General features: G+C 46.2%; 1 protein-coding gene across 1 annotated transcript; it reads left to right on the forward strand.

Annotated features, from left to right (window-relative positions):
* The first annotated feature begins 8,606 nt into the window (after positions 1-8,606).
* egr1 (early growth response 1) lies at positions 8,607-12,742 on the forward strand. The gene is made up of 2 exons (XM_083981042.1): positions 8,607-9,305; positions 10,165-12,742. The coding sequence occupies exons 1-2, from the start codon at positions 9,095-9,097 to the stop codon at positions 11,481-11,483; spliced, it is 1,530 nt and encodes a 509-aa protein (XP_083837168.1). The 5' UTR covers positions 8,607-9,094; the 3' UTR covers positions 11,484-12,742.
* Positions 12,743-16,753: the final 4,011 nt, after the last annotated feature.

The raw sequence follows: 16,753 nt of genomic DNA on the forward strand, positions 1-16,753 counted from the left end.
GTAGGTAAAATGTTCTGCATTACACAGCTAGCAAGACCACATAGCTGGAGGACAATTTTACTTATTTACTGTATATAGTGTACGTATCCTGTATTATCTCCTGTGCCAAAAAAAGCAGCAGTAAGAAAACTCTTACTCCTTTTCCTCATCATCTGTCGGTAGTTGAGAGTCTCCTGGTGACAGACAGGCAGGCGCTGTGACACCCAGCCCTGGTAATAGAAGGCAATTATAAGCCCTGGCGAGAGCTGTGGCAATGGGGAAAACTTTTGTACAGCCCCCCTCCTGGGGCGCTGACATGCAGACACACTGAAATTAATTGCTACAAAACATCAGACGAGCTTGACGCACACACGCGCACAGTCAAACTCCTGGAAAGGAGAAGAATGAAACAATGCACATCATGCGACGTTGCACTGATGCTCATGAGGAGGAAGAAGAAGAAAGAAAAGGCAGCAAAGAGAAGCAGCGAAAAAACAAGTAGATCCCTTCCAACAAATCATGTTTTCATCTAAATAAAGAAGCCAAAGACAATAGACTCGGGTACCTTGGAGACCAGGAGGACTATTTCTCCATGGCAACCAGTGTGGTGTGTGACAATGCCGCAGTGCGAGGGTTTGAACTGCTAAAGCTGTCTGGGAATGCAGAGATAGATGGGGGGAGAGAGAGAGAGAGACTCGGAGAGTGAGACCCACGGAGGGCTGTCTGTGTGCTCGTAATGAGAACACACACTGTCACAATCCCACTGTGAGAAAAATGGAAGTTCATGACTTTCCAACTCACGTTATTTTCTTTCTTTGACTATTTAAGTCAATACAGAGTGAAATCTTGTTCCTAACTAAATTATGACACTAAGCCTGTTTATGTTTCCAACGGTGCATATCCAAATATTCTCATACGTAAACATTTCTCTGGTGTTGCTATGGAGTTGTTCCCCTGTTTGGCTGTTAGAAAAAGCTGCACCATGTGGCCTTCGGAGGAGATTTATTTTAATTGTGTGGTGTATTGTGGCCAAGAGAATGTCAGGCTATATGCTGGGTGTGTGCTGTCAGCACACTTGTGGATACATGTACTTAAGTCGGCCCTTGGACATCATCATGTGTGTGTGTGTAAGTGGGTGTTTGTGTTCAATACACCACGTGCATAGTGTGTTTGGAAAGCAAGACAAACACAAATAAAGGAACACGTTGGTGAGTGCCTCTGTAGCAACTTGTGTGTGTGTGCGTTCTTGTTGAAAGGTGGGCTGTAATGGATGATATAAAAGCTCCACTTCCTGTTTGATCACTCCTCCTCATACATGTGTTATAATCCTGGATTTATCTGAGATTACTGTTTCATAATCTTGACTCCAGCAGCTGAAAAGAAGGAATGAGATATTTTTATTTCTCTCTAAACCTTTGGTTCAGACTAAGGCTATACTGGATGTCTTCTACAAACTGTACACTACTGCAAGTCTCAACACAATCCTCAACGCCGTTTCCCCGTGTCAGCATCGCCCGACAACCATCAACATGCAATCTCCTTTGTGTGTCTTTATTTTTATTTGCAGTGCGCTTTACAGAAATTCATTACACTGTCTGCCGCCAGCGTAGGCAGAAAGATTTTCCCTGGGCTCAGCTGAACTCTCACCCTCCTTTAATGTAAACACTGCTCACCAGTCACGTTTCTCCCATTAAGGTAAATGCCTGCATTATGTATGAATCTGGACTCCTTAATCCAGTTGCGCCATTAACCCGCACACCTTGTCGTTTCCAAGTCTTCGCGTGAAGAGAGAGAACGAGAGGAAACTCTGACCCTGTTCATTTGTAATAGATAATCTAAATTTAAAGCATTAGTGCAAATTAGATTACTTATAATTACTTATCTCTGAAGATGATTTAGCGTCTGGCTGCTGCAGAGTTTGAGTTAAGAAAATCTCTCGTGGGGTTTTCAGTCTAAGTGACCCAAAGAGACATTTGACCCTTGAAGCCTCGACTCCTGAAAAACCCATTGTCGCATAAGCCAAATGCTTCTGACAGTTATTCATTTATTTATTCCTCCCTTCTTTTCATATTCTTTTATTTCCTTGGAAGCATTCAGCGGGCGTAGCAGCCAGCGTTGTTTGTCGTCTTGTCTCTCTGCCTCGTCAGCCGTCATGCCTGTTGACGTGCGGCTCTCGGAGTTAAATCATTATTGTGTGATTGTAAAAGGATTGCGGGGCTTTTCTGATGGAGACCTGTCTCCGCAGCCCTGTAGGCTATCTCACACACTGGCAGTCTCCAGCTGGGGGTGGGGGGTGTGTTGGGGGGGTTGGAGGGTGAGGCGGGGGGGGGTGGGGGGTGGCTAGAGGAGGAGGGGGAGAGGGGGCTTACCTGAATCAAGCTGTCGTACCTGCCCTCAGGCCCACCTGTCAACAACCCAGCGACAGTCGCTTTCTCTTTCACTCTCTGTCTCAGCCGCTTTCTAGCTCCACTTTTCCGTCACTCCTCCTCCCTCTGTATCTCTCCTCACCCATTCATCTCGCTGCCTCTCACCCTCTCCACCGCTTTCACTTCACCTCTGTTCCAACACTACAAAACAAATAACTCTCACCTGAGCAGATGTGCCTCTCACTGACTGTCATTTTCACTTTGCAGCAACTTATTGGGAACAGCTCTGGCCATTGGACCCAGGGAGATTATTTGTCTTGGCAACTTCTGATCTGATTCAAAACTCAAATAAACTCCAGAGATCAACTCTACTTTGACTGTGTGTGTGTGTGTGTAGTATGTGTGTGTACTGTATGCCTTGGCTGTTTGTATAACACCAGGTTTAGACAGGTCATCCTTTGAGAGACTGGGTGACTTCAGGGTAAGTTTACCAAAATTTTCAGTAGCTCTGGCTTTGTGTTTATAGCTCTTGGTTCAGAGAGGAAAAGATAAAAACCAAACTATCTCCCCTTTTTTCGCCATTCTCTCAATAAACGTCAAGGGCCAAGGAGTGAGCAAGGGTGATGGCGTGACCGTCTGATGCAATAATAAACCCATGCTGCGTAAAGCTGCTGTTCCACATAAACAGATGTGGACTGGCAGAGCTCCACCTGACTGTGGACTAAAGCAGAGTTTAAATTCCTGACAAAAATCTCAACGCCGTAGTAGAATAAAAACAAGTCTGTGAGTCTGGATGTTTTCACGTCTGCCCCGGCGAGTTATGTATGCATATGAGTCACACCCAAACGTGCTCGCTAAAGACAACAAACCAGTTGCTGCTCAGTCTGGACGCTGAGGCCACATCTTTCTGCCTTCGTCACTCCTCGTCTCTTCCTGTCTCGCTCTCTGCCCATACGAGCGTCAGCAGTGTAAAGAGCACTTGCCTGTAGTCAGCTCAGTCAATCAGCCAATAAGGAGCTTTGTTCCTGGCGCAATAAGGCGAAACATCGAGGCAGCTTTGAAGTAAACCCAAAATAAATCTGGTCTAGTCTTTGCCGCGGTTTCCTCTCCACAAACTGACTGACGGATGATGATGAGACCAGTTAAAAAGCTCACCAGAGGGTGTTTGTGATAGATGCTGTATGCTTGGAAGGAAAAAAGTCTGTATCTTCAGGCTTCATCTCAGGTACACTTTGTACACTCAGTGTGAGAGGAGACCAATCTTATCTCTCATCAATCAATAACAGAGCAATGGGTGCTTTTACTTGTCTAGGTGGATAAAATTCGATCCCATTTTTAAATAGAATATTTCATTTTGAGCGTCGGCCTCGGCGGTCATTGATCTTTCACTTGATCTGCTAAGCTAATGCACTCGGTTGTCAAGCAGCAGCGAATACGCCGAAGCGACGACGATGCCGTACACAGATCTGACCTATTAAACATCAGTTCTGTCAACATGCTGTGGTCTTGCCACCCACAGATTATGGTATACACAGCTCAGACAAACACAGAAAAGTGCTTTGTGACAACCTTTAAATGTTACTCGTTGCTGTGCTGCTGCGGCTGCTGCTGCGTGTTGAGGGGAAGCCCCGGTTTTTTTCAGAGTGCTACCAGTGACTCATCCAGAGCTGAAGGTCAGGGGTCAGATCTTTTGTCACAAGCATCAAACAAACAGGCCGGGGGGACTCGGTTAGTCACACATCCTCCGGGACGTGGCGGGGTCATTTTGGGGTGGGCTTTGTGCCGTGTTTGGGTAATTGTCTCTCTGTCACCTACCACCTTCGGGAGGTAACAACAGGCAGATAAGCAGATAGGAGCGGCCATTCGATGCCGGGCTCCTGTTTCTGTGTGATACGCCATCACCAACCCCCCCCCCGCCCCCCCCCGCGCTCCACGGCCTGGGGGGTAATACGGCAGGGAGGGAGGGACGTCCCGCAGTGCCTGTGAAGTGCGAGCAGATTGTTTTTCATACATCGCCAGAGCCTAAAGCTTTCCTATGTCGGCTCCCACACTAAGAGAAAACTTGTGATCCTACAAACAGCATAATCATATGTCGCCGACACAAGGCCGGCATTCCACAGCGGCATTCCTGGCCTCCTCTGAACAGAGTAAACAACGTCCGACTGCTCCGGAGCAGCAACAGGTGGTGTGCTGTAATCTGCTGCATTGTTTTGTAATGGACTGTGTTGGATTTCAATAAGTGGGCCAAGCTTTACGATGGCTGGAGAGCCGCGTCGAGGCGTCGAGTATTTAAACAGCCACACAACGCTGGATGTCTCCTGCACCGTTTCCAGAATCTGATGAGATTAATTTGTTTTTCCATGCATGCCAATTAGTCCAGAGATTTTCCCGTGACCCCTTTTACACTGCCAGCTTCCACAAGGTTTCCAAAAGACTTTACCCAATGCCCCACGCCAGTTTGTCTTTTCCCTAGCGCATCTCACTCACTTGCGTGGAAAAGGTCAGTCCGCACACTTCTCCCATCGTCACCTATAAAAGCTGGGAGAAAAATGACATTTATCAAATACCCTGCTATCATGTTCTCTGCTCCTCTCCCCCTCACTCTGTGACTACGGGCTAATATTCAGCTTGTCATTCTGCCCGAGAAGATCAGGCCTCTGCTCTTTTCCCATTTAATTATCGGCTGTCCTTGTGTGTTATACAGGCCCCAACACATCCAGGCCACATTGCGTTTTTTTTTTTTTTCATCTTAAAAAAAATCCACCGCTTTCCCCTCATCCCACTCGACAAGATAAAACTATGTCGCTGCTTTCCGTGCTCCAAAATAACCAGGTCCTCTGTCTCTCTGTTATTTCATTAAACCCTCCCTCCGTCCCTCCCCTTCTCCTCTGCTACATTATGTAACATCCAGGCTTTGGTAACTGTCATCGTCCACCTTCCAATCTTGGCCCAATCTCCACGGGAGTACACTAGGCCGAACACACCTGTATGCTAATGCTGAGGGATTGCATCACTAGTGGGTGTGGGTGCCCAGGGATGGGAGGAGGTGCGACGTAGGAGCAGGAGTGTCTGCCTGCCTGTCTGTCTGTCCTGTCTCTCCTGTCTTCCTGACTGACTGACTGCCTGCCTGGCATTAGCTGCTGACAAACGCCAGCACAAAGCTTGGTGCTCGCTCCCACGCACAGTATGTGGGTGTGAGGATTCTCTCTCGGTCTCTCCGCTTTCTGTTTGCCCTCACCCTTCCTTCCCACCTTCTCTATCTCTTTTTCTCAACCTGCCTCCATCTCCTTGCTATCTATACATCTCTCCACACTCTCTCCACCTTTCCCCTTATTTTTATGTTCCAACTCCGCTCTCTTCCTCCTCCTCTCTGTTTTTTTTTTTTTTTTTTTTTTTGCTTCCCTTTTTTCTTCCCTGACTTTTTCTCTGTGGCAGATTGGAGCATGATTAAATATTAACCAGTGCTCGTGCAGGGTGTACATGTGCGTGCGCGTGTGTGTGTGCGTGTGTGTGTGTGTGTGTGAGTGAGAACAGGGGCGTGGTGGCTGCGTAGGTAAATGGGAGAGCCTTTCTCTCTCTCCGGCTGGCAGTGCGTTGGTGTTTCATCAGGCGAGGACTCCTCTGGCTGGTTTGTGTGGGCAGCATTGGGGAAACACACCAAGGAGAGTGAACCGACTGACCCAAACAAACGCGCACACAAATATACAACCGTGCACACACACACAGATCACAAACATCTACATCCACACACACCCACAGACTAATTCTCCTTCCCCTGCCCTTACAGCATCTGGCTTCCACCCCCTCCATGCATCAGAGTGAAGGGAGGCCCAAACAGCCACTGTGAACTGTTTATCATCTTTATTACTTTATTACTTTTCTGAGAGTTTTCCCTAACCTGATTTTATTACATTGTCATCAGATGATGAGTTCTCTCATCTGCTCTCTCTGCTCTTTCTTCTTTGCTTTGCCACAAATTTATCGACCATGGTAACTGATGCATGACAGCAGTAGTAGACGCACACAGGAGTTTGGATGTGGTATCATCACCACGCCACACAGTTACAGCCACGCACAACTCACCATGATCGGGGTCTGTCTGCCGCTCTTTTTTAATCCTTCTCCTTACAGGCCTGCAGAGGTGTGGCATCTCTCTCGCTGAAAAACACAAACATAAACTCAAGTCTTAAAAAGTGCGATTGTGTAGCGGGAGTGACATTTCCCCCCTAAAATACAGCACTGCTGCAGTGCCACATACCTTCAAAGGTGATTAGATTGGATCATTTATATGTATCTGACTGTATGAATAAACAACATTACACACTCTCCAGCTGTGCCCCCTACTTCAGGCTTATTTGGATTTTGTGAAGGAGCCTCTGCTCCAGATCATCCATAATATATGACAGAATTTTGCTATCAGTCTAATAGGGGTAAACAGAGAGATTTGCCAGAGGCTGAATGGGAAACGCCTGGGAGAGAATGCAACACAGTACAGACCAAAAACCTACTGTGTGTAGCAGCCATATGTTACTAAATCTATCTATCTATCTATCTATCTATCTATCTATCTATCTATCTATCTATCTATCTATCTATCTATCTATCTATCTATCTATCTATCTATCTATCTATCTATCTATCTATCTATCTATCTATCTATCTATCTATCTATCTATCTATCTATCTATCTATCTATCTATCTATCTATCTATCTCCTGTGTCACAGTTCACCTGTATATGAAGGCCAGCTAAGCAGAGTCTAAGCGCTCTGGTATTCACTCAGTAGATCTTGACCAATGGTATTGAAGAGCGGGGAGTCTCACCTGCTCTGCCCTCTCCATCTCTCTCTCTCTCTCTCTCTCTCTCTCTCTCTCTCTGGCCACCACAATGTGTGTCCTGCCCACGATGCTTCCCAATGAGGTTGCTCGCATATAGATCCAGTCAGCACCGGGGGAAACACATTGATTTCCCGTCAGCATCCACCGAGGAGTGCTGGCGCGCCAGCCGAAGCTGGAGCAGCCGGGGGATACATCGGTATCCCGCAGGCGTCCTGGCAGCTGTGCGCAGCGTTGTTAATGCGGCCCATTAGGCCGCTGAGTGGCAGAGAGATTCCCCGAATATTGAGCCGGGGACACCCCTCAATTAGACGGATCGCCCCACACCTCGTCAGCAACCGCGGCTATCTGTTCTCATTAATCAATGACACAGGGAGAGCGATGCAAAGTTAATTTAGAGGAAGTTTGCTACCAGCCAGCAGAGTTTGTATGGTCTAATGTTGTCAAGCCCAGCTTTAGAAACACCCTCAGTCAGCCTATATCAAATGTCATAATCAATTTGAAAACATCTGCTTATTATTCTTAAATAAGCTGTAAGCACAGAAAAAATGCCGCTGCCATAATAGTGCATGTCAATTTTGTTCCGGTTTTCTTTTCTTTCTTTCTTTTTTTTTTAAGTGAGAGTAGGCTATATAAAGTCACTTTACAGACCAGGGTGTGTATGTTTTTAATTTTGAGCGGTTGAAATGAATGTAAACTATAAACAAGCTGCACAAAATCGTTGCATTTGTGGTTAACACGTTTTGTCGTGTCGTTGAACGCACAGGACAGACAGTCTTTAATGTTCCACATTAAGAGCAAATAAATAAAGTCAGCGCTGTAAGTCTGTTGTGCTGCACAGCCTCCTTCACCCAGAGTCTCACGGTGCAGCTGAAGCTTGTGCGTTAAAACACAGAAACAGGATTCTGCTGCTGACATTAGTTATTGTGAGCGCTTTACATGATTTGCACTCCAGCCTCTCATTCACTGCCAAGCAGCGATCAGCGAGCGCTGCCTCAGGAAGTTCCAAATAAGGACAGGGAAATGGAAACCCACCGGAATAGGTCCTTATGTAGTCACGACCTTATAAGGCACGGCGGAGCCGAGCTTTCCGGCAGCAGCGCGGGCTGCTGCACAGATGGGAAATCCAAATCAAATCTATGGTAGACCGGGAGAGAGCAAGAATTATGCTGCTGTCTCGCGGAGCTGTTCTGCTATGAAGATACATTGATTCGGGATAGAGGAAGAGCGGCGTTGTCTTCGCAATTTACTGCGAGAGCTTAATATAAAGTCTCTCCTCTCTGCTTTCCCCCAGGCCAGCGTCATGTGTCCTCCACTGCAGTGCCTAAATATGGGCTTCCTCCGCTCCAAATATGGACATCTACGTCACGGCAAGAGGGTATATAAGAGGCGAGGGAAACCTCTCAGCTCAGAGAGAGCCCTGAGAGCCCACAAGAGCAACTGTTAGAGCAGAGATAGATAGAGGAACACAGAGAACTCCCTAACAGAGAAAAATCACACCAAAAGTAAAAAGTCAATTCAAAACAACATCCATCCAATAAGGTCAAAACCTGTTTGGATAAGCAAAAAAAGAAAAAAAAGAAAATCAAGATTAATCTGTTGATTAATTTTGATGAATCTTAGGGAATGAGTAATAAGGACACTTTTGATTTTTTCTGAAAAGACAAGTGGATCTTTACTCATCTCTGAGAGCAAAAGGAAAACAACAGGACTCGTGGAGAACAAGAGTTGAGGAGCGAGACAGAAAACAGCATCTTCCTCGGCATCAGCAGAAGTGTGCAGCGCTCCCTGAGTTGGGCTAAGTGATTCCCTCCTCCTGCGAGGCACCGCTCTGTCAGCGTGCACCCAGCCTCCCTGCACTCCACACCAGCTACCAGCGCAGCCTCAGCACTGTAGCTCCAGCACCAGCAGAGGATGGCTGCAGCCAAGACCGAGATGATCCTGCCAGCCCTGCAGATCTCAGAGCCTCTGAGCTTCCCTCACTCCCCCATGGATAACTACCCCAAGCTGGAGGAGGTGATGATGCTCAGCTCTGCAGGAACCCCCTTCCTCACTGCCTCCGCACCCGAAGGTGCAGGCTTTGGCTCCGGGGAGCCAGGAGAGCAGTACGACCACCTTGCTGGAGGTAAGAAAAGAAAATTTTCTTTTGGTTTGTGCTGCGTGTAAGGCTGAACTTATCACATTTACTGAGCTACAGTTAAGCAAGAGAGGGTTTATAATAAATCAACAGCTGTATGAATTAAATTTGTAATTACATTTTATTGTGTATTATTAACTCCCATTATTAATTGATCATAAAACTGCAGCTGGCAAATTGAGATATTATTGTAAGTCTATGATATAATAAATTTGTTTTATCATGGAAAAATATAAATTCAAAATGAAAATGCAGGCTTTAAGAAAATTTGGATTTTATCTGTCTGGACACAATCCAATGAAATTATAAACAAACAAAAAGAGGGCAATTAAAAAACCTCTGACTTAATTTGTTTATTGATAGCCCTATATCCCTATTGACTCTCGGAGGACTTAAACACTGCTCAGTCACCACAAGCCTCCAGACACTCCTACAGCTCAATTCAAATTGCATTCCTAAAACCAGCTGAACTGCAGTTTTGGTAATCAATTGCCTTGGGCTCTGTGATGGGCTTCAAGAATGCAAGTGTGCGCGTGTGTGTCCGTGTGTGTGTGTGTGTGCAAGACAGGAAGACAGAGAGCATGAAAGAAAGACCGAGAGAGTGAGGAAAAATGCGAATCTAGAAAGCTCGCACCGCAGCTCTTGTTGATGTTTGGAAGAGACAGTTTTAGAGTTCAGGGGGGAAAGAGTTTAGTTGAGGGGGTTTCTCTGCGTGGGCACCTGACTGATCTGTCACAGAGGAGAGGGGTGACACACTGTCCACCACTCTGGCAGGATTTCCCCCTCGCCCTCGCTCTGGATATTGACAGTTTGATTAATGTCTCTCCTTTCCCTGTGCTCTTTGCAGATACGTTGCCTGATATCCCCTTCAACTGTGAGAAGCAAGTGGGGGATCAGACCTACCCCACCCAGAGGCTGCCCCCCATCTCATACACAGGCCGCTTCACCCTGGAGCCGGCCACCACCTGCAGCAACAGCCTCTGGGCAGAACCCATCCTGGGCCTGTTCACCGGTCTGATGAGCAACGTCGCTCCCAGCTCCAGTTCTTCCTCTGTCGCCTCACAGACCTCCTCGTCCTCCTCATCATCAGTCCTGTCCTCCTCCACTTCTACCTCTTCCTCATCTCAGAGCTCCAGTCTCAGTTCCTCCATTCACCACAGCGAGCCCAACCCCATCTACTCAGCCGCCCCGACCTACTCCAGTCCCAACTCTGACATTTTCCCAGACCAGGGGCAGGCTTTTGCCACCTCGGCCGGAGGAGTGCAGTACCCTCCCCCTGCCTACCCCAATGGCAAAACCTGCAGCACGAGCTTCCCCGTGCCCATGATTCCTGACTACCTCTTCCCTCAGCAGCAGGGAGAGATCAGCCTGGTGCCCCCCGATCAGAAGCCCTTCCAGAGTCAGTCGAGCCAGCCCTCCCTCACTCCTCTGTCCACCATCAAGGCCTTTGCCACCCAGACTGGCTCCCAGGACTTAAAGAGCGTCTACCAGTCCCAGCTGATTAAGCCCAGCCGTATGCGCAAGTACCCCACCCGGCCGAGCAAGACGCCCCCACACGAGAGGCCCTACGCCTGCCCCGTGGAGACCTGCGATCGCCGCTTCTCGCGCTCAGACGAGCTGACGCGTCACATCCGCATCCACACGGGCCAGAAGCCCTTCCAGTGCCGCATCTGCATGCGAAACTTCAGCCGCAGCGACCACCTGACAACACACATTCGCACTCACACGGGTGAGAAGCCCTTCGCCTGCGAGATCTGTGGACGCAAGTTTGCCCGCAGCGACGAGAGGAAGAGGCACACGAAGATCCACCTACGGCAGAAGGACAAGAAGGCAGAGAAGGGGGGAGCGGTGGTGGTAACGGCAGCACCAGTATCAGCTGCTTCACCTGCCTCCAGCTACCCCTCTCCCATCACCTCCTACCCCTCTCCGGTGTCTTCTTACCCCTCTCCAGTGACCTCCTGCTACTCCTCTCCCGTCCACACTTCCTACCCGTCTCCCTCAGTGGCCACCACCTACCCATCAGTGTCCATGTCCAGCACCTTTCAGTCCCAGGTCGCCTCGTCCTTCCCCTCATCAGTCGTCTCCAACATCTACAGCTCCCCCGTCCCCACCCCGCTATCAGACATGCAGACCACTCTCTCCCCAAGGACGATCGAGATCTGCTAAGAAAGAGCAAAGAGAGAAACTTTTTTCAGTCTCGCCGCAGCTCTCCTTCCTTAAGGTTCTTTGAGGGGAAAGAAATCAGCATCAAAAGACTTTTTCCCTCCAAAAAGCACTTTGTCTGTCTGCTCCGTGTGCAGTGTGGTGAATCTTGAGATTTACCTGAAAGAGAGAAAAAGACACATGTCAAGGACTGGGCAAAGACAATAGAAGATGAAAAGGGATTTTTTTCTGGCTCTGTAAAACAAATGCAGCACTTCAAATGCATAAGGGACTCAACAGATAGAGAGCAGAAACCGGCACTGACGGGTCTCTACTGTTGGCTACACAGAAACCAAGAGACAAACAGATTGCCAGCAGTTGTGGTGCTAAGGCACGTTCGCCCTTGCAGGCACTCCTACAGTACAAAAGACATTGAATAATATACATAAGCTACCATATATGTATATTGTACATGTGCCATGTTTCGTTTTTATCATTCTTTGGTACCATTGATGTGAAAAATTATTTGCATATTTGCATTGTATTATTTGAAGTGAGCAGGGCCATATTTTCTACATACTTTCTCTATTATGTAGTGATGATGCTGTGATACGTTTTGACATTGTTTGAAAAAAAGCACTTAAGTATTCAAGCATGAGTAAGAGTGATGTTAGTTTCTGTTTGTAAATATCATCCACTGGTACTATCTCTTTCTCTCTTTCTCACATGTGACATATCGCTCGGTTATATGGAAAAATAGAGAAAAGAAAAAAAAAAAAAAACAAGACAAACGCTCCCGTTATTTGGTGCCTTTTGTGAAGCCTTGCTGATGTTGTGACACGGCTGCGCGCGCGAGAGAGAGAGGATGCACTGCATCTCGCCTTAAGGGTTGAGGGAATATTTTTGTTACAGAATGTAAGTCATACTCAGAGGGAGGAAAAGGGACGAGCTATGAGGGCACCGCTTCATTTCATTAGAATGTAAGCAAAAAAGGAGAAAAATTATAAAGTATATTTTTGTAAAACTTAATGTAAATATCCACATCTTCAAGAGCTGGAATGTTGAAGTTACCTACTGAGTAGGCATGGGATTCTTTTGTATGTTATATACATGCAGTTCATTATTTTGTGGTTATCTTTCTTTTGTATTTGTGTTTGTTAATACAAGTGACTGTTTCTGGCTTATAAACACATTGAATGCGCTTAACTGCCAGTGGGATATTTGGTGTACAAGATATCCTCCCAGAAATGAAATATAAATAAAAATATGAATATATATGTATATTTGTTTTTATACTTTATTGTTTGACTTGTGTTTCTCAAATATTTCCATTGGTGCTTCACACTGTTTCGTGCAGACACGTCCTTGTTACATTACATCCCACCCTTCATTTCATCATATGCATCCTCTCACACATGAACGTCACATTTCCATCATCTTGTCCGTTAATTGTGTGCAGATTATTCGTGGATTCAAATCACACGTCCACATCACAAGACAGCCAGCCGTCCTTTAATTTGAGTAAAATCTGCGGAGTCTAATCTTGTGCAAACTCTCAATTTCAATCACTGCTCTCGAACTGAACCCCTGGATTAATGATAACACTAACGCATGACTCCCATGCCTATAAACACTGAAGATGAGGAATTCTTATCTAGATCCAACATGCTCTTGAAGATATTAAGCTTATCTAAATTTCCATTTAATTTTAGATTCTATGATACACACTGGCCCTCACTGTTCAGCACGCAGACTTTCAGCAATTTGATGTTTAGGCGAAGTGGCAAAAATATATTTTTCCCCTCTTCCGTGTGCTGTTAGAGAAGTGATATCTGGAGAGAGATATTTTAAACCGCTTAGACATGCACGGGGTTATTTTCACAGGGTGCAGGTGAAATCCATCACCCGATAATTACCTTCTTTTCCACAAACGGCGAGATGCTGTCACCTCGTAGTGAATGAGCTGTAGCACACAATTGGGCAATATCCGTGTAGGTTAGGCTGAATTGTTGCATGGGTGCAGCTGAACAGACTGGCCCTGAAGGTTTAACTGCTGTTTCTTTTGGTTTTTCAAGCAGAATATAATAACAGCTTCGTCGCACCATCATTATTCATCTGCTACTGCTCCCAAGGCAAGGAATTCTTGCTACATGTTTGAGTATGAAAATAAAACAGCTTGGTTTTTTAGCCTATGTAGACAAGAAGTTTTTCTCTCCAACCTTTGGAGTAATTCTGTGTTGTGAAATGCACTAACCAAAATACTCACAAATGCAAACACAGCTAAAATAGAAAGCAGGAAAACAAGTAGAAGCGAGTGATGGAGGAAAAAGGGAAAATAATTAAGATAATTGGTCTCTTGATCCCAAATTGACTTTCTAAATTGGGCCTGATGAGTTGTGTGTGTTTAGGTGTGCACGTGTGTGTGTGTGCATGTGTGTTGTTTGTGCACATATGTATGCAGACATCTGTGTACACTACACAGTGATTGCCTATAGACTCACTGATGTAGTTGTTTCCTGCTGTGTGTCTGCATGCTGCTGTGTGTAATTGTGTGAAATTTGCTACATTAGCAGCCGTCGCTCTGCTCTGTTTCTCCTCAGTTTAAAGCTCATCTCCCCCCATGAAACAGATCTACCTGGACACCGCCCTCTCTCGCCTCTATCTGCTGACACAAATGTGTTGCATGCGTGTGTGTCTGTTTGAGTGCATCTAAACACTCCCAGATGATGAAGCAAGAGGCAGCAGAAAATAGTAGGAGGGTAACAATGGTCCATTTTCTTGGATGAGATCTACAACGTTGGTGCAATTTAATAAATAACTGAAATACACACGCATAAGAGGATCTAAAAAGGCAAATCGCTCAAACACAAATCAGCACTGTGGTTGATCTCTATGCCAAGTAGAATCATCATCGTGTTTAAATAATAATGCTCTCCACTCAGAAGAACATCCAGCTTTTTTGGGGCAAATCTCAAACCTCCTTGTGTGGCTTAAAAATCCTGAAATCTGTCATTTCCTGTCATTGTTTACTGCATTATTTTGGTCCCTGGCTGCAAATCAAGAGGCATTCAGTAGCTGTTGCATCTGAACTTTCTCAGACTACCATGCTTTTAGGAAAGTCTTTTACTCAATGTGAAAACCACAGACTGTGCTTCTCTCAGCCCTTTCTCATGTTAAGAGACAGTATTTCAACCAGTGTTGGTTACACAGGGGAGGCTGCGGCTCGGGTTCGTCACAGTCCATAACCAAAATGCTAGAAGGACAGACGGCCAGGATCCCTCAAAGTACGAGGGAATACTGTTGCCCATCACATCCTCTCATTCAAGGCTCGTCCACGCATATCAAAGCGCCGGGCCCGTTCTGCTCTGGGAGGTGTGAGAGTAGCGCGATAGGAGTTGGGAGTGCAGTTGCATTGTGGCTTCACTCTGTTGCAACTCACAACGGAGCCACCTCACGCCCCCAATGGGTTTCCACTTCAAGAGCGGAGCCTTTGTTCAAAAATGTATTTGTTCTCTTATTCTTTTTGGGAACTGTGTAAAACAAAAAAGGACAAATGGCAAAAAGAACCATTCTCTCTCCCTCAGCCCTCCAACACCATCCCACGACCACCTCTTTCCCTCTCTGTCTCTATGTCTCTCTCCCACTTTGGTAGTGCATATTTTGCTGGAGATGCTAATGATCTCCCCCCTCTGTATTCTGATGCAAGGTCTGTCTACACTTTTCCCTTTCATCCACATACAAATGTGCTCTTATTGCCTCTTCGCCCTCGGGCCTTTTAAGATGCCTTTTTGAAATATGCCGTTTGATAAGCACATCATTGGCCAAGTCCCCGCAGTGATTAGAGTTGCCTTTAATGTGAGCAAGTTAGAGAGTGAATGAGGGGCTCCAGGGCCGGCAGCAATCTGTTCTCCTCTGCCCTCACCCCTTGACATATACCAGGCCACTGGGGAGAGCCCGGCGTCGGAAAGGACAACCCAGAACCCAGCTTAGCACGTAGGCACCGCCGGCCATCCTCCATCCTTCATCTCCACATGGAGATTAGGCACGGGAGGAAAGACACAGGAGAGTCGCCTTCAGAGGCACACGTATGCTGGAAGGCTAGATTCCTGTACTTTATTACAGGAATGTGACAGGAGGACTGCTCTCTAATGTCTTTTAAATATGCTCCATTGATCTCATGTTCAGAGCCTCACTCTGCCTCGCTGGGATGGTTTTCTTATCTTGCCAACAGGGAAAGCTGAGACACTCGTCAGGTGCTTTCTCCTGTTCTGCCTCTTGCACTCGACACCTGTTGAGCCTTTTGGGATAAGTAGGTTATATTTAAACTGCTTGATTTCCTGCCTCCTCACAGGTACATTTCAGGTAGATTGCAACATTTACACAGACGCTGTGTTCAGGAAACGTGTTTGACATACCGCAGGTTGAAAATCAGTCAGAAACTGTAAGTACAACACACTCGAACTAAATGTAGCGGGTCCATCTATATTCAGCCTCTTGTAAATGTAAAACAGCTTCGCTAACCCTGAAACAACAAGTTTGTGCCTAAAAAAAACACAAATGAGCAAATATCACAGATAATCAATCACAAATCTGTTTTCTGTTTCTAGGTTAAGATGTGTGAGTCTTCTGCACGTGTGTAAGCTGCCTACCTGTTCAAAAAGCGCGAGATGTAAGAGCAGCACAACTCACAAGAATCTTTGAAATTATTTGTGGCACACAAAAGAGATTTTTGACGTATCACTTCCACAGTAAATCTACAGGTGTCCTGGCAACTTTAGCTCTACTTAATAAGCCATGCTTGTTTGAAGTACATGGCTTTGAACAGACAACAAAACAGTGCATGCTTAAGTACCTCCAGATATGACACCTCTTCAACTCAACATCAAGTACACTACAGCTTTACAAAAGGCACCTGGGTGGCTCTGAAATGCAAACAGGCCCTCATAAGTCTTTATGTGTCAGGGCTAGTAAGTGGGCTCCAGTTGTTTTCTTTTCTGTCTGTGAGTCTGACTATCATATGCAATCCCTGAGCGGGGTCTCTGAGGCTGGGTAAATAAATGCAGTCATGCCTCTCAGAGACTTGTCTGTTTTCATCAGACAGATACATGCTCTGCAGCACACAGCCTCCTGATGGCACTGTACGAGACCTTTGTTCCTGAATAACAACAATTTAAACCAAAAATAATCATGATAATCTGAGTCTCCTGTGAGACCAGTGTGAATTTCTGACCTGGCTCACCATAATTTATGAGATCAGAGTAAAAGGTGGATTAGTAGAGTGGCTGCAGTGTGCT

Source organism: Trachurus trachurus (genome assembly GCF_905171665.1).
Source record: "Trachurus trachurus genome assembly, chromosome: 10".
Taxonomy (NCBI): domain Eukaryota; kingdom Metazoa; phylum Chordata; class Actinopteri; order Carangiformes; family Carangidae; genus Trachurus; species Trachurus trachurus.